We start from the raw sequence: 22,021 nt of genomic DNA, 5'->3' as shown, positions 1-22,021 counted from the left end.
TGCTTCCTCATATAAATGTTAGATGTGCCAACCAGGAACAAGGCACTGTTGGACTTGCTACTCACAAACCAAGAACACCTGCTTTGTAATATCTCAGTTAGTGATAGTCTTGGCTGCAGTAATCACAATATTGTGGATTTCAGGATCCTGCTGAGCATGCTGAAGGTTAGGACTAAGACAAAGGTTTTCAATTTTAGAAGAACAAACTTCAGCTCACTCAGAGCTCAGTTGAGAAGGATTCCATGGGAAGCTTCCATGGAGGATAAAGGAGGTAGTGAGTGCTAGGAGTTTTTTAAGAACACTCTCCTGGAATCACAAAAACAGTTAATCCTCTTTAAAGGTAAGGGAAGTAGGTGGAGCAAGAGACTCCCATGGCTTAACTCAAACTTCTGAGTCTGCTCAAAACCAAGAGAAGCATACCAGAGATGGAAAAGTGGATGAATATCCATTGAGAACTACAAGGGCATTGCCAGGGTGTGTAGAGATGCAGTTAGAAAAGAAAAAGCTCAACTGAAATTGAAATTGGCCAGAGATGCCAAAAACTTCATCCTTGAGAAAAGAAGGCCATGGGGAGACCTTATCACCATGTTCCAGGATTTAAAGGGTGGCTACAAAGATGTTGGAGACTCCATTTTTACAAGGTGTCACATGGAAAATGTGAGGGGTAATGGGTAAAAGTTACTCCTGGGAGATTCTGATGGGACACGAGGAAAATTTTTCACGAGAACAATCAGCCACTGGAATAATCTCCCCAGGGAACTGACAGATTCCCCAACATTGGACACTTTTAAGATTCGGCTAGGCAGGGTGCTGGGCCACCTTGTCTAGACTCTGCTTTTGCCAGGAAAGGTTGGGCTAGATGATCCTTGAGGTCCCTTTCAACCTGGTATTCTATGATTATATGAAAATAAATGAGATGTAAGAATGGGAAGAACAATGACAAGTTATAAAGAAGTAAGGTGTAGGTTTTGTAGGAACAAGGAAGACAGAGACTAAAGAAAGTGATAATGCACAGGAGCCAAATTATTTAATTGAGGACCAGGTCAATATTTGTGATCACTTAAAGCTTGTTCAAAATATCAAGAGCAAATTTAGAATGAAGAAACAAGGAAAAAGAATAGTGGAATAACTCACAGAAAATGAGAGATCGAAAGGATTAATTTCACATAGCCTTACTTTCAAGTGCATATAGCTTCTGCTCATGCTTGCAGTGGACTATGGACGTCTTACGTTCCCATGATGTAAAGGTGTAGTATTAACTGTTTTGAGAATTTACAGTGCATGTCAGATAATATTCTTCACCAAATGTGTATATTCTGTCAGTTGACCTGGGAGAGCATGCAGGAGAGCAGAGTGGACCATTTACCCTAAAGGATATCCAAAGTTTCCCCGTTGCAGACAGATGTGTTCTTACTGTGCAAATGTTAGATTTAAATTTAGAATTGTGAAATCTTTAGAGTTCTTCCAAATAGCATGACTATCTAGTGAGGGACACAACATACTTGGTGGTGATGTAGAATGAATGGCCCTGTCACCCTCCACATATTACAAGATGGTAAATAAATAAATAACCCCCAGTTGTTCAGAGCTTTCCTTAGCTAATATTTCATTTTATCCCTCAGTTTATAAAGACAGGTATTTTATTGCTTGCCCTACTTTGCTTCTCCACTATGGGAGATTTATGAGCAGTAGATATATGGAGTTATAGACAGTTCTTTAAGCAAGGTTCAACGAGAGGCTGACAAAATGTTTATCATAGTTTTACAAAGTTAAACATTAACGTTGCTACCTATGGCCAAGCTTTATTTCTCTGGCATAGCTCTACCAGGTACCAGGAACCCTGGCAATGGGCCTGATTCTCAATTCTCCTCAATAGGCAATATGGTGAATAGATAAAGGGTTGTTAAACCAGTTGTGATAGGGCTCAGAAGTCTATGAATTTGCCTCCAGTTACATATAAGTCTTGTATTCCTGGCAGAGCAGAGTAGTGAGGCTGCAATGGACATTTTTGTGAGGTTGCAATGGACATCTCTGTGTGCCTGCAGAGTCCAGCCTTGGTCAGAGCACGACGTGGCAGCATGGGAAATGTGCCACAGTCTCTCCTCGCAGTTGCTGTTCTTTTGTGTGCCTACAGAAATGCAAGCCTCAGTTCCAGCCTCATGAGTGTAGTGCTGGATCAGGTAAATGGTTCTGCTTCTTTTTAAACTCGTACAAGAATTTGGCCTTAATGTATGTTGGATCAAAATAGATTGTATCCTGAACTGAGTGAAAGTGGTCTGCGTGTCATCATCCCTTACTGGCAACAAAGGAACCCCTGATGAGTTTGCAAGCATACTTCTGCTTTTTTTTTTGCTTTTTTTTTTTTTTTTTTGCCACATCAGGACCTTATTTTCTGGATTTTCCAAGCTCCTTTCTTTATTGCTGCAAGTCATGCTTTCTTAAACAGCTTATTTAAGATGGGAAATAGCTGTTGTAATTTGGGACTAATTCTTTTACAATCCTCTCTAGAAAAAGAAATAAAAAGTTGGCATTAAAAATAGTGATGCTTTTTTTTTTTAGATTTTTCCTTTGCTGTAAGGGTTTGGAAAATTTATCAGCTGAGGTACCTGACTTGAGATATATTTAGGCCTTAAACCTGTGCCAGTCAGGCTTTGCTAATCTACAATACTTGTCCTGCAAGGCACAAGAGGATGCATAGGTACTGAACATGCGAGGAGAGCAACTATTTATACATAGCAGATATATGTTGACCATTGTTGGCAGAAGGATTTGTATGCTTCTGTGGTATCCCTGTCCACTCAAAGGAATGAAAGGTCAGATCTACTGTCAGGAGGAGCCGCATAGTATTTACTCTCTTCCCAGAGGCTTCTGAGGATGCTGTGTTAGTGGTATATCACTCCTGCCTCTCCTCAGGAGCAGTAGTGGAAGCTCCAGAGATTTATTTAATAGTATCTGAATCCTCCTCCATGCTGCCATGTATGTTCCACTTTTGGCTGATTCTTACTTGTCCTGTTTGAGGTGGGTGTTCTGGGGAGCTGGAGGTGGGGGTACAGGTAACAGTTTCCCTGGTGTACGCAGATACCACTTCTAGTTAACAAAGAAGTGAGCTGAGGTGAAGCAGTGAGCACTGGGAATGGAATATGGCCCTGAGGAAGAAGGGATCAGCTTGAGTCACACTGTAGGGTATTCTTTCTGTATCCATGGAGTGGCCAGGCTTGAGGCTTGGCTATACCAAGATACCTTTCAGCTGTGGGTGGTTTCTATGACATGAAGCTTTAGAGGACACTCTAAAAGTGCTGTTTTGGGAAACTGTAGATCAAGTATGAGTCTGTGAACACAGGAAGAGAAAAGGTTAAAAAACAGTGGCAGGAAATACAAGCTTTGTGCAGATAGTTGTGCAGAGGTGATGGCAACTTCTCAGTAGCCTTGATTTACTAATAAATAGACTTGTCACAACTCAGCTTTGCTACAAATGTGGATTGGTGGGGAGTGAGGAGGGACCTGGTCTTCCAAAGGAAGCTCAGGAACCCTATGCCTGTGTACCACATGCCAGCCTTCATCTCTGAGGCCTGGACTCACCGCTCGATTTATGTTAATTAGATAGAACACACATCCCATCACTAGGGGCCCTTATTTAATGTCATAGATTTATGTTAATGAAAATTAATTTGTCATATCAGCCATTAGGCTTCAGTCAGAGAGAGACAGTTGGTTTTGTATTTGCTGCAGGTGTCACTGTCCAGAACTGCTCAGTGTCCTGGTTGGCTGCCTTCACCTTGCATGGCTGGTGGCTTCTGTTTTGTCCTTAGTTTTCTCCCTTTATATTTGATGGTAATTATGATCGTGGAAGATGAATGTCATAGACAGATGCCATATGTGTGCAGTGCAGGGAGGTTTTGCACAGGAACCCTCCTGTGCTCTGCCTGGTTTACTTCTGATTTTCTGGACCCCTGCTACATTAGCCCAGAAGCCTGCCCAGCACGCTGCACCACAGAGATGGAGGTGGGAGCAACTGCGGGGTAAAGGTGGGAGCGAAGTCATTCACTCTGTTTATGAGCAAACCAAACTCAAATCCCAGAGTTTGGAGGTTAATACTGGATTAAACATCTTGAATGCTGAAATTAGTCTCCTCATTCAATGCAAACATTTAAAATTAAGTATTACTTAGCTTTGGTTCTGAGCACTAACTCTAATTTCAACAGATGTTTCTGGCTGTTCAGTGCTTTTGAACATCAGGATGTTCCTCTAAATAGGAATATGGTTGCTTCACTGTTACAGTGCAATTCATGGCTTGAACTAATAATTCCATTTTCCTGCTCAGAATTTGATTGCATTGCCTTTCAAAGCAGAGAAATCTGCTGAAGAGAAACATTTGTGCTGCAGAGAACAGAAAATGGAGACAACTTGTGCTTTTTCAGTGGTCTGATTCTAAATGTTCCTCCTGAATGCACAGGAAACGTGTCAATGTCAGTAATGAGAGAAGAAATATTGTACTTCACTGTGTAACCACTTTTTGTCAATTGAAGTTGGAAAATACCTACCAAGCTGGTATACTTGATAAAGCTTTGCTTTCCAAAGCAGTGTGGATGCAGTATATGCACTAATTTTCCTGACAGGTTGATGCTAAAACTGTTGCTAAGACAAAATGAATTGGAGTGTCCATGTCGTGACAAGCACAGCACATCCCTTTATCTCTTATTTGCTTATTTATGCATCTTAACTTTTAAAATGCTATCTAATGTCCTGGCACACAAGCTCCTGCAGCTGTAACATCTGGAATTGAGCACAATGATCTTGCTGCATGTCTCATAGAAAGGTGTTCCACTCACTTGGTGGGTGTAGGGCAGTAGGGAAACGTGAAGGATTAGTGGCAAGCATGGAGAAGTGAACCTGTAGCTTTTCAGCTGGGAAGATTCTGACCAGTGATGCAAAAAGTTCCCTAGTAGGAAGCTGAGTTTAAGCACTGCCTAAATGACTGGAGAGAGGTGACTGCCGTATCAATTTGCTGATGTGTCTGCCTTCATCAATAAATTTTACAGAGGCTGGAAGTTCTTCTGCTCCACATTTCTAAACAGTGATTTCTGTCTCAATGTATTCTTTCAGTTATGACCACGTGCTTTAATGTCTGTACTCTCCTGTACCTTTTATATTATGAGGGAACAAGAGAAATTACAATGAGACATTTTTTCTCAAGAGGATACCAAGCAATTTAGTGTCGGGTTTGCAGGTGGTGCTCTATATATAGCTTCTTAGAAAACACCAAGCTGAAAATGTAGCATGAGTGATTTAATGTTATTTATTTATTTATTTAGATAGATAGCTATTTCTTATTTGGGTACTTCTTTGGTAATGTCCTTTGTGTTACACAAAGAAGGATGTTAGCAACCCACTTACTTTAGGAAATGAGTCCCTCTAATGATACACTTCTGTTTCATAAATTGCAAGATGGAGAAATTTGATCTGATGGATTTTGAGGTGGAAGTGAAGAAGAGCAATGGACAGGACCTGTATTAGTTATAAGGCTGTCCATGTATTGTCCTTGAAAGGACAGGAAGAAAGAAACCATTAGGGAAGAACAAAACCACATTAATAGTTGTTTATAATAGCATAGATGTTAACACCATGGGCTGCATGATGTGTTTTGGTTTGTTTTGAAGGTGAACTTAACGATCAGTGCTGTTTTAGTAAAGGAAAATGGTGAAACCTAAGGTCATTGGTGATATCAGTTCCTAAATTTACATCCCACCTTTTAAAACTCTGCTGAAATACAATATATGTCCCTTAGATACCATTTCTAGAAGGAAAATTTAGACTAGGGGTCAGCCTGTTCCCAACTGAAACCTTTCTTTTAAGAAGCAGGTAAGAGGCCAAAGCAATTAAAATAATCACCAAATTTTACTGTTATGGCCTTTGGAACATTAATTTTATTACAGGATCTGGGAATCAAATAGAAACATAAATGTGCTCCTTTTTTCCTTTTTTTATTAAAGCTTTGTTTTAAAAGACAGTTGTCACAAGGATAGATCACTCTTACATGATGTTAAATATAACAAGTTTAGGTGTTGTCAATGATGCATCATTTTATGGGGTAAATAACCAAATTAGTTCATCCTTTCATATTCCCTCTTCCTGTAAATGACAGCTAAATCGGAATAAAATGCCTATCTGTTTCCAAATGTCACTTTTAGCCACCTGCTTTCTGAACTTCAGAGATGCTCAATAATGGCCCTGGTATTGCTTTGCCTCCCTGTGCTATTTATAGTTAATGTCAATGCAAGAAGTGTTTATTTCTCAAACTGGTTTTCTTCTGGGAAATTAGGGATGTGTGCCTCCTTTCAGAATTGACCTTCAGTGCTTCTAACCTACCTATGAACAGACATATCATTCCTCAGTTGCTGAGAATGCTGGAAACATTCCTCAGTTTCCAGCAGATTAAACCCCTGTTGTTCTCTAAAACTGCAAAGTGTGATTCAGGGGGTCTATAAGGCAGTGATCTCTTTTGCAAGGTTTCTTTCAAACTGCAGTTTCACAAGCCTGTTACCCATGATGAGTTTTGTGGTTCACCGTCTTCTCACATCTCATGTGTCAAGTTGGCTCTAAGAGCTAGCTAGCATGCTGAACAACTGCTGGTGAAAATGAAGAGCATGAAAAATAAAATGTGACTTGCAGAAAAACTGGTGAATTCTTATTTATGTGATTACCCTGGATGAGTCACTGAAGTAGAATGTAGATGGCTTGTGGTGAGGGAAGGCAACTGGCTCCAGTTGTGATTCCAGCCTATTCCATGTGGCCTGTTTGGTAGGAGGGACAGAAGATGGGATGAGAGGCAGAGAAAAGCAGTTAATTAAGGTGTTCCTCCTCCACGGAGTGTCTAGGGGTAAAAGAAAGCAAAACCAAACCCTTGATGTAGTTCCTTGACAAGCTTAATAGCTTTGATGAAGGGAGTTGGCTATGGCAGTGGCAATGTGGCCTCTTTGACAGTCTTGGTTCACAGGGTAGAGGAAGGTCAAGACACTTACACCTGCAGGAGGAAATGTTCAGCCTTCTCTTTTACTAATTTCAGAGCTGAATTGATACCCATTCCTAAAACACAGAGCTTTATAGCAAGCAGGCTTTTCAGGTAATAGCACTGATTAAAGACTCTCCTGATTTGTCAGTTGTGAAAGCACCAGTAATTATGGAGTGACAAGAGATAATCTTATTACGAGAGACGGGCACTGACCTGAGAGATGGCTGACGTCAGTGTCATGGCAAGTGGCTGCTGAGAAAGTCACTTAGAAAATAGATTGTTTTGCTGAGGGTTCCTGCTTTTAGAGTGACTCCACAAAAAAAATGATTTTTGAAAGCTGCTGTCATTTCTTAATACAGGACCTGTTTTGCTTAGTATAGGAATATGTTAAAACCAGCTGTTCCTTTTGGTACATGGTATCTGAAAGTACCTACAGTTTCTGAATGGAGTGTGCCTTTTGTATAAGAGTGGTTGCACTGTCTTGACCAACAAACATGCTTCTAACTTTATGCTTTGGTATTAAAGCTCTCTAATTTTCTCATAAATGGGCTAATGGGTAAGAGAATTCTAGCTGGCTTATAAAGACACATGCACATTATTAAATTAACAGAGAGGATACCTTTTGTTTTAAAGACATTCGTGGGGGGGAAATAATCAACAAAAAAGCCCCGAACACACAATGATCATGTAAGATGCTACATGCAGCCAGGTGTCTATGTTAACCTCTTTAGGGACCTGGAAAGCCCAGGGGTGTGCCTGCGGTGAGGAGCTTGGGGGCTGATTGGGCACTGGTCCAGCATGAAGCACAGCATCTTCCAGGCTGAAATCATGCAGACATTGATTTGGCTCCACCTTTAGGAAATATTGGGAGGGAAGTGGAAGGAATGAGAGAGCACTGTCTTATTAATTATGTCTCTCATGTTCTGTTGCCATACAAGTACTGCTCACTTTTGGGATTTTCCCATATAATTGTAAATCTTTCAAAATGGTAATGGAAAGTCTGTCCCATACAGACTTGATTTTCTCTGTCCTAATTTTTCAAGTAGCCTGAATAAGGTGGTCATACATCAGAAACTAAGGAGCACAGACGTCAATAATCTCTTACGTTTTGTGTGTGTGTATAACACCTCAGCCTCCAAAAGATTTAATCTGGTCATTGGGTCCTGCTTTGCCCTCCATGCTGATGGCACCCTGTCTCTCTTTTCCTCTTGTTGCTCCAGCAGAACAGAGAGGATGCAGGTGGGGGTACTTTAATGAGGACTGTAGGACTGCAACCAGAAAAATCCTCCTAGAGGAAAAAGGAGCCCTAAATCTCAAGAGGGACTAAACAGGTATCTATGTCCTGCAGTTCATTGCCTCCCAAGAGAAGGAATAAGAAAGGGAGGAGGGAGAGAGAGAGAAGAAGGGAAGAACTAAGGATGCAGAAGACATGGAACTCCCAGAATGGACCTCTGGGGTGGGAGAGGAGTCTGCTGAAGCAAGAGGGAGAGAAGTTGAAATGACAAGACAGGGACATCCCAGCTCTTTTGGGCACATCTTTTGTGATAGAGTCCTGCTCTCCTGGGCAAAGGCCTCTGGTGGGGGATGATAATTTCAAACTGCTGGCAGGATAAAGGCCTAAGAAACAAAAAGGAAGTGGTTACTTATCGAAGTGTTATGTGTAGCCAGTTTAAATTAATTTCGTAGCCATTACTTGTATTCCTGATTGAAATGCACAGGCTGCTACATCTGCAGTAGTTCTCCTGACATTTCTGCTCTTGGAAGCTTTCCAAAATCTTACTGCTTATATTATTTAGCTATCCATCTTTTCTTCTTTAAAAAAATAAAGAAATCCCTCCCACAGAGGAGAGTCCATGTAAAAATAGTATTGAAGTAGCTTTGCTCAGTTCCATGAATTTTCTTATCTGAGTTTTTCTTATGTGCTCCTTTAGTTCTGTAATCATGGAGGAAGTGGAGCAATATGAATGGAGAAGTATTAGAGAGAAACAAGGAGATTAAGATAGAGGGGATCTTCAGAGTAGTGCTGTCCACTTGATGGAGGAGGAATCAGAAGGCAGCTAAGCATGGTAAGCAGAAGACTTGCTGTGGTTTTGTTGGGTCAGCCAGATGAAAGACAGCACTTACTGCCTGCTGAGCTTAATTTCAAATCCTGAATCGTGGGTCGTTTGTATGAATGTGAACGTAGGGAGATGAAAAGAGCTGTAGTGAGTTAATATTGTCTTTGTTTGGAAACTTTTCAGGCATTTAGTGGTAGGAAGAAGTGATAAAAGGCAGGACTGTTGGTTTTTGCAATTTTACAGTGCTCTGACAAAAGCTGGAAGCAGCACCTTGAAGTTTTAGCTTTGTCACCCCCAGTGAGACACAGTTTTATCAATGACTCCTGTGCAGTGGTGAGTGACTAAATAGTCTTTTCCTCTGTGTGAGTGGTGAACTAAAGCACTGATGAATAAATGAGAATATCAACTGCAAGAACGTAGCAATATGGATAAAGTGCTTCCTGCTGGTCTCCTGCAAAAGCCTTAAGTAGTAAATGGGGGAATGTGTCTCAAAGGAAGATCAGTCCAGCTTCACTAATGTCTAGTGAACAAAATGATAGGAGAAATACAAGTCTTCTTTGGACCAACATGGCTGTATACAAATATAGCCTCAAATATCTACCATCAGTGAAAAGTTTAAAATCTTAACATTTGACTGATGATCTCATCCACAATATAGTTGTGAACTTCATCTTAAAGCTTTGAAAATCTCTTATCTGAAAACCTTGGAAGCATTATTTATGGACAAAGAAGCCCCTTGGGCTTATGAGGGGTCGTGTGATTCATATTGAACTCATGCGTGCAAAAGTGTGTCTGGTCATAAAGTTGATTTGTGTTATTCCCTGCAGCCATTCAAAAAGACACTGAATTTGCCTTCTCATGTCTTGAAGATCTCAATTATACATTTAATTGCTACCCAGAAGGCATCTTTGGCAGGAGGGTATGGTGAACATGTGGCTATTTTAAAATGCAAAGGCATTTTAGTTAAAGAGAAGGAAGTAAAGAAGGAAATCATATCATCAGATGGCAGTGGGAGCTATTTGGAAATTCTGCTTTTGATTAGATCTTTCCCAGGTATTGTAACTACAGAATATGAGTAAGTTCTCCATTATTTTTTTTTTGTTGTTGTTTAATTAATCTCTGCTAGAAGCTGTATTTTAAAGAAATTTGTACTGACACTGTAGCAGATTTAGAAGACCAGAGTTACAGTGAAGGAAACTCACAGAAGTAGTGATTTGCTGCATTACAGTTTTCTCTTACAACACTGCTGCAGTTTCCCAGTCATTAAAATTCTACTGCTGCTGTTTGAGTGGTGGGAAATCCTGAAATTGCTAAACAAAATGCAGTAAACATTTCTTTATCTTTATGCTTCTAAAATATATTGAATATAATGTGGGGAGTAAAAAATACTCCTGTGAAAGCAAGTTTAGCAGATTCCAGGTTCAGCTGGTAGCCGACCCGATTACATAAAGATTACTGGTAAATTAAACCGCTCTTTATTTCCTGAAGGACACTGTTGTGCAGCTAGGGCAAGTACGTGTTTCTCCAGCTTGCTGTGTTCAAGCTTGCTGTGTTCAAGCTTTCTGCCTCCAATCAAAGACAGCTTTACATTTTTTTGATGGGACTTCTCCCTTAAAAAAGTGCAGACTGATCTAAGTAGGACTGTGCTGTGTTTCCAGGTTAAAAAAGCATATGCTTTCCTACAAAGGTATACAAGAATTGTTTGGATTTCTTATTCCAAGTAAGCACCATGTTGTAAGTCACTATTATTTTACCTATTTACTATTTAGCATAAACAGAATTAAAATTATGTCATCAAAATGATTTGTCTTTTTACTTCATCATAACAGAATCCTGAAACAATCTGTGATCATTCTGTTCCTTCTCTGCTCTGCCTGTCCTTCCACTTCCCTCCCACACTCCCTTTTTCTTTAAAGTTTTGTTGATCATTCTTATTTAAAAATAGACATATATATAGGGATATATTATGGGATGGAGATTTTGGTTCCTAAGAGGTTTTTTTTCTTTTCACATCTTGTAATTAATTTTCACACAGTGGGATTTGAGATGTCACTGGCCCTATCAGCTTTTTACTAAGTTATGTAACTTCTTGGTTTCTCAGCACTCTGTAAAGATGAAGTGCAATAGCTGCAGCACAGATGAAGAGGTCAGTTCGCATACATAAAATACTGTGTCTACCCTTTCTCCACTTCTATGTTACATATCCTACTTTTTTATAGAAGCAGATGACTAATTTCTACCATATTAACATTAAAAGCTTTATATTCTCAGAATATGTGTACTTTTATGAATTACTGAATCCCAAAACAATTTTTTTCTGCAGTATATACTGCAGAAGAAATGGAACGGAGGGTCAAGGAACTCTGTATTTTGTTCACATAAATTATGAGTACTACAGTGTTTGGGCACCCAATTATCTTGGAAAAGCTGTGGGATTGGATCTGCGGGAGGTGACTGTAATGATGGAACACTGGACTGCTATATGTAATTCATATTCCTGTTGCAGAATAAGAACAAGCTTTCTCTCTGATTTGAGGTATCTCCAAATGAATCTTTGTGTTGCTCTAAAATATTTCTATAAAAATACAAACCCAGCGTTAATCTTACAGCCAAACAAAGTCAGTTTGATCTGGATTTCATTTACCAAAACCATGCATTTTTCTAGAGGATAATATTATTTTAGACAAAATTGGAAAAGCATAAGAATTTCCCAATCCAAACCTTGTCTTCTTCTGGGTTTTGACTTTGGTAGAAAGTCTATTTTTTGAGCCTAAGCTATTGGGAAAGTGGAAATCTTGACTGCACGAAGCGCAGGAGCTTTCAAGCTCTGTGCTGAAGGAGCTAGGCATGGGTATTTATGCTGCCAGGGTTTCCAGGAGAGGACCCTGGCTGGCACACGGCGCTGGAGCAGAGCGGTTCGTGCACCTCTGCAATGGGCAGGAGCACAGCGTGCCTGCTGGCCCCTTCCCATCTGGGCTCAGAGTGTGGGTGCCAGGCAGTGCCTTTGCCCAGTTTGGATGGGCAGGAGAGTGAGGAACTCTGCTGCCTTTTCCCTTTTCTGTTCTTTTGAGTTTGCTGTAAAGACTTACATGGGTTTTAAAAAGTGTTTTTTGCAGGCTACTAATATGGGAAGAAGTTAGCCCCAAATTTACTGGGATCAAACTGAGTATAGATAAATGCAGAGGTCTACTGAAGTGCATGGGGGGAATAGGATCCAATGTCTTCGTTTGTTTCTGCTGATTTATGTTCCAAAATCCTTCCCTACGTTTTTCATGTGTGAGAGGTTTTACCTTTCTGTTCATAAGAACAATTAGCAAGGCTTAGCCATAATATTTTGATTTCCTAATAGTTACTTTTTGTAGAAAATTAGCCAAGGAAAAAAACACACATTGTGAGATTAGTTAAATACATCTTGAAATCCTTCCAATACTTCCTGAAAAGAAAATGTGATTTACTGATTCTTATTTTGCATTTAGACTAAAAGCCTCTGATTTATATGGTAGGACTTCTAAAATCTTGACAGTTTTATTGTATGCATCTAAATGCATCTTCCATGTTTTAGCTTGTACGCTGTTTTCTTACATATTCTGATCAGGTGGTTGTTTAACAGTTCTGCCTTGGAGCTGAGCTCTAGTTAGGAAGCTAAATACATAAATGTTTCCAAACTCACTTGCCTCATTTAACATGCTGTGGCTTCATTTGTCTTCTGGGCTCTGGTTTTGATCACTTCCAACTGTGTTTAAATCTCTTCTTGGCTTCTGTTTTTCATACTGTCAGACACTAACTCCTCATCTCCTGTATCTTCTCTGTTCAGCAGCCTGTCACGGCTTATGTCTGATCATGGAGCTCTTAACCTGGCAATACCAGACCAGCCTTGAGGTGCTCTTTATTCTGGGATAAGGGGGGAAAAAAACCTCACTATGCTTTGGAAAGCCACAGCTTTTTGATTGGCTTTTTCTTTAAATAATGTCATTTACTATGATGCCTATAGATTGCTAGTGTCTGGTAGTGGATGTAGCTGCAGTGCTTATAGCAATTCTGCTCTCTGGGCTTATTGATTTAAAAAAAATAATAAAAAACCCTGCAGGGCAGCTGTGTTCTACAATCTCTTGTTTCTATATTTGTCCAACTCTATTTTATATCATTATCAGTGAAAAAAAAAAAAAATTAGGAAAAGATTGTTGCTTGTCACAGGCATAAATCTAAGTGGTGGTTCAAGGTAAATGTAATCCTTTTCTGCTGGTGAGGACATGTCTTTCTTCAGCATGAAACTGAATTATGGTTTTAGGTTGTCTTCTTGAATCTCAGTATGTGCTGCCTGTAAGTTCCACCTGCAGAGGCAAAGAAGAATAAGCAGTGGTGGTGTTCCTCGTAGTGTATCTGGGCATGAGCTGCAGCCCGGGCAGCAGGGGCTGACAGCCATTACTGCCACCTCAGAAGCGTAGGTGGCTGCCTGGGACTGCTGCTAGTCTTCCCCTGCCTTCCTGTTTTTCCTTTCTCTTCCTCAGTGCCTCCCCCTCATCTGCAGCTGATAGGTTAAGAAGATACCCGATCTGTGGATAAAACTTACATTATCTCTTTCATACTGCTGCAATGTCACTGCAGCATTTGCAAGGACTGCCCTTCTTGGTATCTTCTCATAACTTCTTGCTGAGAGCACATTCCTCCCTGCTCGGTCCACCAAGGTTGTAGTGGTAACTGTCCCTAAAAGTCAAGCGGCTCATCTGTAAATCTCTGAGAAGGAAAGAATAAAACACCTATGGTTACTGCAATGTGCAGAACCAGGAGCCGTGGTACCAAAATTCCTCCTCCTGCTTGTGACAGGGAGTGATGTTACTTGATGACACAACAGCTCAAACACCGCTGACCCAAGAGTTCATTCAAGCATGTGAGCACAGATGCAAAATGCATCCTTAAAGAAAGTGAGGAAAAAGCTGAGGGATCATTTTGCTTTGGTGTTACATGGGAACATTTTGCTTATGAGGAGCTAAGCCTTAAGGGAAGGATCTGAGCAGGCTTGTACCATCCTGGGCACTCTCAGGCATCAACTATTTTGTGTTTATTAATGCTATTTCATACAAGGCTTCTAGATGGTCTGCAACATAAATAAAGATTTTTGATATTTAAGTAGTTTTATGGTGTAGTGGCTTGGTAGATAACTCTACAGGAGGATGCTATCTGTCTTCTCTTGAATCTCAACATGTGAGTGTGCCTCCTGAGCCAACTGATCCTTGTCAAGACGTGACCTGCTTCCACAGCTGGTTCAGGTAATATGGTTCTGCCATACTAGGATGCCGAAAGGAGTCCTGGTACCTTAACTCCTGCAAAGCTGATCTTTCTTTTACTATTGACATTCAAATTGACAGCCAGAGATTTACATCTGTCATGATTTGAGCCCAGAGGGCAACTGAGCACCACACAGCTTTTCACTCACCCCTTCCCCCTATCAGGAATGGGAAGAAGAAAATGAAGCAGATATGTCTCAAAGAATCCATCTAAGGACAGGGAGGAGTAGCTCACCCATTATGGTCATGAGCAAAAGATAGACTCCTTAGGGAAAGAAAACTTCACTGTAATTCAAATGCTAACAAAGACAACACTTAACAAAGTGGAACAGTGAGAAATGCCACCACATCGAAAAACACCTCCGTCCACCCCTCCTTTCTTCCCGGGCTCAGCCCTGCTCCTGATCTCTCTACCTTCTCTCCCCACGGCACAGGGGGCAGGGGATGGGGGTTACAGTCAGCTCGCTTCTCCTTCCTTCTCAGGAGGTGGGGTGAACGCCGCACATTCCTCCCCTGCTCCATGTGGCTCCCCTCTCACAGCAGACAGCTCTCCATGAACCTTCTCTGGCACGAGTCCTCCCCATGGGATGGAGCCGTTCCCGAGCTGCTCCGCCGTGGGTCACCCCCGTGTGCTGCAGCCCTCCCAGCGCCCAACTACAACCACAGGAACCGCTTCTCCCCTCAGGGTCCCGGCTTATTTTAAACGCAGCTGCCTGCCCTAGAGTGGCTTTCTCCACAGGCTTCAGGTCAGCCTCTACTCCACCGCAGACCTCCATGGGTGGCAGAGTGGGCGGCCGTCCCTCTCACCGCTGGATACAGGGGTCTCTGTCCCTTCACACCTCCCCCCCACACCCTCCCCATCCTCCTCCTTCTTTCCACTGACCTGGGTGTTCACCCTTCTTGTAACTCTCCCTTACAAGTCCCGACCCCCTCTCAGGTTCCCCTTCTTAAATATATTCTTGCAGAGGCGCAGCCACCATCGCCGATTGGCTTGGCCCCGGCCAGAGGTGGGTCTGACTTGGAGCCAGGGGAGCTTCAACAAGCTTCTCACAGAAGCTGTAGCCCCCTCCCCTGCCACTAAAAAGAAACCTGGAGCCACAGAAACCTAGCAAAACATTGCACATTAAAAAAAAAAAAAAAAAAAAAAAAAAAAAAAAAAAAAAAAAAAGTGAGTGGTATCTGTTGATAAACCATGCTATGTATTGATGGTCACCTCTTTCCCAGGGCGGAGGCAGCTGAGCCACCTTGCTGGTAGTCTCCATGTCAGGCAGGGACCTAAGGATGTGGCTGAATCAGGGCCCCTGTCGGGAAGCTGGGAGAGACTCAGAAATACACAGGTGGTTTATTAAAGACTGAGCAGTAACACACTTCATCGTGCTGCTCTACTTTAATTTAATTGACTGGCAATGCTTGTCAGAAGAAAGTTCAGCTTCTGAGAAAATACTGACAAACTTGATAACTGCAGTACTTGATGTCAAGGTGAGTTTATTAAACACATAACTTAAAAATGAAGCCTTCAGTCTGTACCTAACAAAATGAACTTTGCTGTATTTTAAAAATCTTTTTCAATAATATTGGTATAATTAGTATGGATATAAAATAAAGAGTCCCTTCCTTTCTTAGGCAATTTCCTTTCCTAATTTTAAAGTTTTGCTAAGTGGTGTAGAAACAGGGTATATATTTTTGTGATAGGAAAGACTGAAAACTATCTTGTGTTATTCAGTATTAGAAAATGCATAAATCTTTTTAAATGCATGCTTTTCGATCCTATATCTTTATACAAATCTGCACTACCTAAGTATTAGGCTATGTATTTAGTCTGCCACAGTTGTAGTGGAACGCCCACCCTGTCTGCTTGGAACCCGGGCCATGGGGACGCCTCTGCCCCCCCCAGCAGCCCACAGTCGTGGCACTGTGCATGGACACAGCACTCCGGGCACTTGCTGCCTTGTCCAGCAGGAGATCTGGTAGTGGCAACATTTTGTGTAGTCTAGAACTGCCTTTACATTCAGTAAATGGGCAAATCAAAAGGAATGGTGACATTTTTATTGAAGACGGGTATTTTAAAATGGCGGAAATCTATTATCTAAATCTCCAACGGCTTCCAGCAGCCTGTGATATGCTTTGATCATTGGGTCATCAAAGCACAGGGGCTTGATAACAGGAACAGAAAACAGGATTACAGGGGAGGACCTGAAAGGACCCAGTACTATGTCTTCTTAAGAGGCAAGAGGGAATTTCATTCATAAGGAAACTTGAAAAGAAAAATTGTCTATCATAATTCTTAGTTTAAAACAAAAGCTAGGATGAGGAGAAAACTGCACTGATGGGAATGAAGAGATCCTTCATGGCACTGATGAAGTTCGTAGGCATAGTCCATTGCAAGACAATATCCAAATAAAAAATACATGCTTAGCGTAGGATAGATACCAGCATTGCCTCCTGCTTACAGCTCTGCAGACCTAAAATTTACTCAGATTGGGAATTTTCACTGTGATCATGTCACATTTATTTTCTGTCCCCACAGTTAGGGGATGTTGAAATTACTGTTGAAACCTCAAACATTCTCATAATATAAAAAACTTTCATGTTCTCGAAGAGGTTTATTTTTCCTTTTTTTTTACCACAGTTTGTTGTCCTCAGAATATATTTGTTTGGGTACAGGTTGAACCTAATGTCCGTGCTTGCCTGAGCCACTTCATTCTCTCTTGGTGACGCTCATTCCCTGGTTCTTGCTCCTGCGGCTCCTGCTGCTCTGTGCAACAGAGCTTCCCCCGATGCACGGTCCCTTCTGCGACCAAGGCAGTCTATCATAAGTGCTTGTGGGCTGTGCTTGGAGGGTGAAGATGTAAAGAAATGTCTTTACAACCTCTACACTCTTGTGGGCACAAAGTAAAAAGTTGTTAAAACTGTTCCTCCTACTACCACAGAACTGAGAAACAAAATAGTTGTGTGGGTTTTCCATTTGTTTTTAAATAAGTAGGCACTATTTCACAACCTATCTGTTCAGATGTATGTTTCTCCTTTATATATAGATTCTCTTAGTACAACCTGTTATTAACCAGCTTGTCAAGTGGCTTTGCTTACTTTTTGAGATGACAAGGCATGAAAACATATATGCTTGAGATAGCATTTTCTCAATAGGTGCAATTAACACTCTTCCCATTTTCTAATTGCATCGACGGGACCTTAACAAGGCTCTGGCTCTCTATTTACTGTGTGGCTGCAGTGTCTGAGTGAATAGAGTATGGGCTGGCATCCCCAGCGAGCCCTCTGGGCTGTTCCTGGAGCTCTGAAGGAAATGCTGGTAACTGCTCTGCCATGTTACTGACCCTGGGTGAAAAGAGAAAGCTGGTTGGAGTTAGTCAGAGCTAAATGCTTAGAGCAGGAAGGTCTCCTGCCAGAAGGGTGGGAGGATAATTTTGTCTTGTTTAAGTACAAAATATTCCTGGATCTTTGAAGACGTTTCTTTCTTATCTGGTATATAACCTTTGATAACCTGATTTATGAATCAGAAATACAAAAAGAACAAGACAAGCACTTTTTCAAACCTGTATGGCTAGTGCCCAGTGAAACTTCATCAGGAAACAGTAGCTTGGATTAGCATATTTTCAGTGGAAGGTGTGGTGTATATATCAAATATTAGTCAAAAAAGCCAACCAATATAAAACTCATTTTACACAACCTGGATATTTTCTGCACATTTAATTAAAATGCTAAAATTGTACTTACTATTCAAAATACTTGAGTTATGCATGAGTTGAAAGGCAAAACCAAAATTCTCCTTTGGCTGTGATGATGAAAGCTTTCTCATCTCATGTAGTTTCTAACTTGCCTTTGACTTGCTGCCTGTACTTGTCACTGGTGAGGCTGCAATTCGAATACTGTGTTCAGTTTTGGGCTCCTCACTACAAGAATGGCATTGAGGTGATGGAGCATGTCCAAAGGGCAGCAAAGCTGGTGAAGGGTGTAGGGAACAAGTCTTATGAGGAGCGGCTGAGGGGACTGGGCTTGTTTAGCCTAGAGAAAAGGAGGCTCAGGGGAGACATTATCACTCTCCACAACTATCTGAAGAGAGGTTGTAGTGATGTGGGTGTTGGTCTCTTCTCCCAAGTAACAAGCTATAGGACAAGAGGAGATGGCCTCAAGTTGTACCAGAGGAGGTTTAGATTGGATATTAGGAAAAATTTCTTCACTGAAATGGTTATCAAGCACTGGAACAGACTGCCCAGGGAAGTGGTTGAGTCACCATCCCTGGAGGTATTTAAAAGACACATAGATGTGGTGCTTAGGGAGATGGTTCAGTGGTGGTGTTAGGTTAACAGTTGGACTTGATGATCTTAAAGCTCTTTTCCAACCTAAACAATTCTATGAATCTATGATTTTAAGTTAGGTGCTTCCACAGAGATTTATCTGTTATTATTGTATCCTGCAGAGAACTAAGAACCAGTTTATGTTCATAGCAAGGAGAAATGCTAGATGGTTTAGTCTCCTTAAGGAACAGCTTCTGTCTCCACTGTAACATGACTCTGCCCTTTGTGAGTTGGAGTTAATTGCTTCATTTTATAACAGTTGCTTTTTGTCCTGTGAGGACTTATGGAATAATATATTATGCACCCGTTGCAAATCTATGTAATCATTATTTTAAGGCTAACCTATATTGCAAAAGTACCAAGACAAGGTATTTGTACAAATTGGATAACTTACTTGCCTAAGATAGGTACTGTTTGGCTTACAGTTTAAGTTGCCAGCCTTTGTCCAGGCTTGTCATTGACCTGTATTCAGTGAAGACAAGTAGGTACTTCCAAAGACTTATAGGTACTAGATATTTTTTCAATCCTAACATCTGTGCAATGTGCTGTGCCTGGTTCTTAGAAAAGTGAAACAGCAACAGTGGTTTTCACAGTGTAGCCCCGTAGCCCCCATGCCAGGTGGGAAGAAGACAGCTTTGCCCAAAGGGCACTTCGAATCTCAGTGTGAGGATGAGTCCTGTGGCTCTAGGAAGAGGAGGGGAGACTCTGTTTGGGAAGGAGCATGAGGAGAGTTTGGATAGTTCCCTGTTAGACTTGTCTTCTGCTGCCCTGGCTTCACCCCTTTCCTCAGCCCCATGGTCTGGTGGCAGGTCACAGAGTGTGGTCTTTACAGTCGCTGTAGCATGTCCTAATGCTCAGACTAAAGTTGGGCCCTCTCTTGCTTGCTGTACCTCTGGTACCAGGACTGGCGTGCACGACTGCCAGGCAGCACTGTGTAATGTGGCAGTGGCATGTCATGGCGTGACAGAGCAGGCTGCCCAGCTGCACGAGAAAGGCCAGACCAGAAGGTCCCCACCTGCCTGGAGGCATTGCAGCTGATGGGCTGTTGTATCTGCCTGGGCTGAGATGCTCCTGGCTGAGTCTCAGTCACTGTTTTTTTATTATCCTTTCCCCTTTCACAAAATACCTTTACAACTCACTGAATTTTCAGTGATGAGATCAGAATGTCTTATGCCATGTGTGCCTTGTGGGATAAAGATAATAATGATGTATAAATTGGTTTTACATTTTGAAAGTAGTCTTTAAGTTGTTTCACTGTGTACGTTTTGAGTTCTACGAGCTACTGGGCAAGGCAGAAGAATGTGCAGATTTGCACTTCCATATCTTAGGACAAGCATATCCATAGCATGTTCTTCCAACCTGAGTTGCAGTTGCCTGCTGCACTGATGTTTATTTGTTGAGATGGTAGAACAAGAACACACAAATCTGTGGTACTGTAAGTATTGTAACTTCCCACCTCCTCTGCTGTCTCTTTGAGAAGTTAAAAGGCCCTTTTGCTTCCAGATTTGACTACATAAATATATGCGTGTTATGACTGCATATGCTATAGCAAACTCAGGAACGTTACGTGCCCTGGGATGTTACAGCTGACTTGTAAACAGCTCAGGAAACAGTCAAGCCTAGGGTTGGAATCAGCGATGTAAATGCAACTGCCTAAATTAAAGGCTATGGATAAAACATCTTTGTTGATTTATAAATTACTTTCAGTCATCACAGAACATAGCTGATATTATGACAGTTAATTATATCGAAAAATGCTACGAGTTTATATGGCTTCACTATAGGTGGAGGTATTCCATCTGTCTCAGGGTATGCCATTGCAGCTCCCAGACCACTGGCTATAGCTGCCTTTGAAAACTCTGGATTTAGTGTTTGGGAGAGAGAAGATGGTAATATAGGATGTAGTCCTGCATAATATAGGATGTGTAAAAATCTCACAGTAATTTTCAGGGGAGTAGAATCTGGGTGCTGGTTGCATAGCCTATAATAAAGAGATTTTGGAAATAGCCCTTTCTAATCAGGTGAAGTAAAGACTTTCCTTAGTGATACAACCTGAAAATAGTTTGGACAGTTTGAATCCAACCATATAAATAAAGTTGCATTAGATATAATGCTACAGCATTAATGAGACAAATAAGAATGAAATAGAAATTATTGTCACTTTAAAACCATTATGCAAAATTTTTCTGTGCTGAATATGACAGAGCTGGAAATTTCGTAGGCCCGTGCAAATTGTACTAAAGTAGATTTGCATAAAGCATTGGAAGAGCTTTTGTGAAAATGGAACTAGTGGGAGTTATTTAAATAACAGTATAGCAGCTATTAACAAAATAGCAAGATTCAAAATAGTAATTTACTCTACACATCTCTTCTAAAACATGTCCAGAATCAAGATAACTGTCAGCAAATAGTACAGCATTGCAACCCACCCTCTCAAAATCCCACAGGAAAAGATGAAGAAATTCTCATCCATGACAAAACACACATCCTAGTTGCAGAGCATATTACTTCCACCATGCAAAGCAGCTGTAAAATATTATACAGTGATGGCGAAGCCATATGATCTTGAGCTCTTAATCCTTAAGAAAAGCTTAGGCAGGAAAAAAAGCATGAATTGTATATGCTGTGACTATCTGAGTTACATTATATATTTAGCATGACTGCTGCCATCTTCCTCTCCATCATCATCATCACCTCTCTCCCCACTTCTGCCATGCCTCATTCTCCTGCAGATGTACATCTCCAGGCCCATCTTTGGTGTGTGGAGCACTTTGACTCCTTTGCCCGTGGACTCACTAACGCTTCTCTCCCAGGCAGTGAGAATGCCTTGTCACACCTGAACCACAAGTGGATTCTGGATTCTCCCGCTTGGAGTTCATGGATGTAACCTGGCAGCAATCAATCTATATGTCTTCTGTAAATGGTCCTCCAAGGGTTTACCTGTAGCAGTGCTGTCATGCTCCCAGGAATAATCACAAGGTTTGTGTTAATTTTCATAAGTCTTTATTTTGTGATGTGCCCTTGAAACACATGAGGTGCCAGCATTGTCTATAAATCTTCTTAAAAGGGTGTGGATTGCCTGTTCCACATATCACAAAAACAATTTTTCTGCCATTTAGATACTCTTCATCTTCTTCCCTGAAGCCTGGTGGAAACTTCTGGTTTGTCATTGTCTTTTCTTGCAGAATGAGGGATGGTGGCAGCTTTCCTGCATGCGGTGGGACTACTTCCACAATGTTGACTGGGAAGTGGAGAGAGGGTGGTTTTGGTTTACTTTCTGGTACTCCGACAATCAACAACTCTCATGTCTTTAATTTGCATGCTAATTTTTGATAGTGTATGTAAGGAACAGAAAAG

At 41.3% G+C, this 22,021-nt stretch overlaps 1 protein-coding gene across 3 annotated transcripts in view; it reads left to right on the top strand.

The window, feature by feature from the left end:
• The window catches only part of OXR1 (oxidation resistance 1), a 297,516-nt gene that overhangs the window by 116,197 nt on the left and 159,298 nt on the right, over positions 1 to 22,021 (top strand). For 2 of the 3 annotated variants that reach the window (XM_033000142.2, XM_033000138.2), the window contains exon 2: positions 21,478 to 21,643. The exons of the other annotated variant lie outside the window; for it this stretch is intronic. In XM_033000142.2, coding sequence (XP_032856033.2) covers positions 21,585 to 21,643 — 59 coding nt within the window. In that variant the 5' untranslated portion in view covers positions 21,478 to 21,584. The remainder of the gene's footprint in view (positions 1 to 21,477; positions 21,644 to 22,021) is intronic. 3 annotated transcript variants of the gene reach the window in all.

This window comes from Tyto alba, unplaced genomic scaffold (assembly GCF_018691265.1).
Source record: "Tyto alba isolate M040663 unplaced genomic scaffold, T.alba_DEE_v4.0 Super-Scaffold_9, whole genome shotgun sequence".
NCBI classification, from domain to species: domain Eukaryota; kingdom Metazoa; phylum Chordata; class Aves; order Strigiformes; family Tytonidae; genus Tyto; species Tyto alba.
The sequence above is the reverse complement of the archived record's forward strand: the minus strand, read 5'-3'. Positions and strand labels throughout refer to the sequence as shown.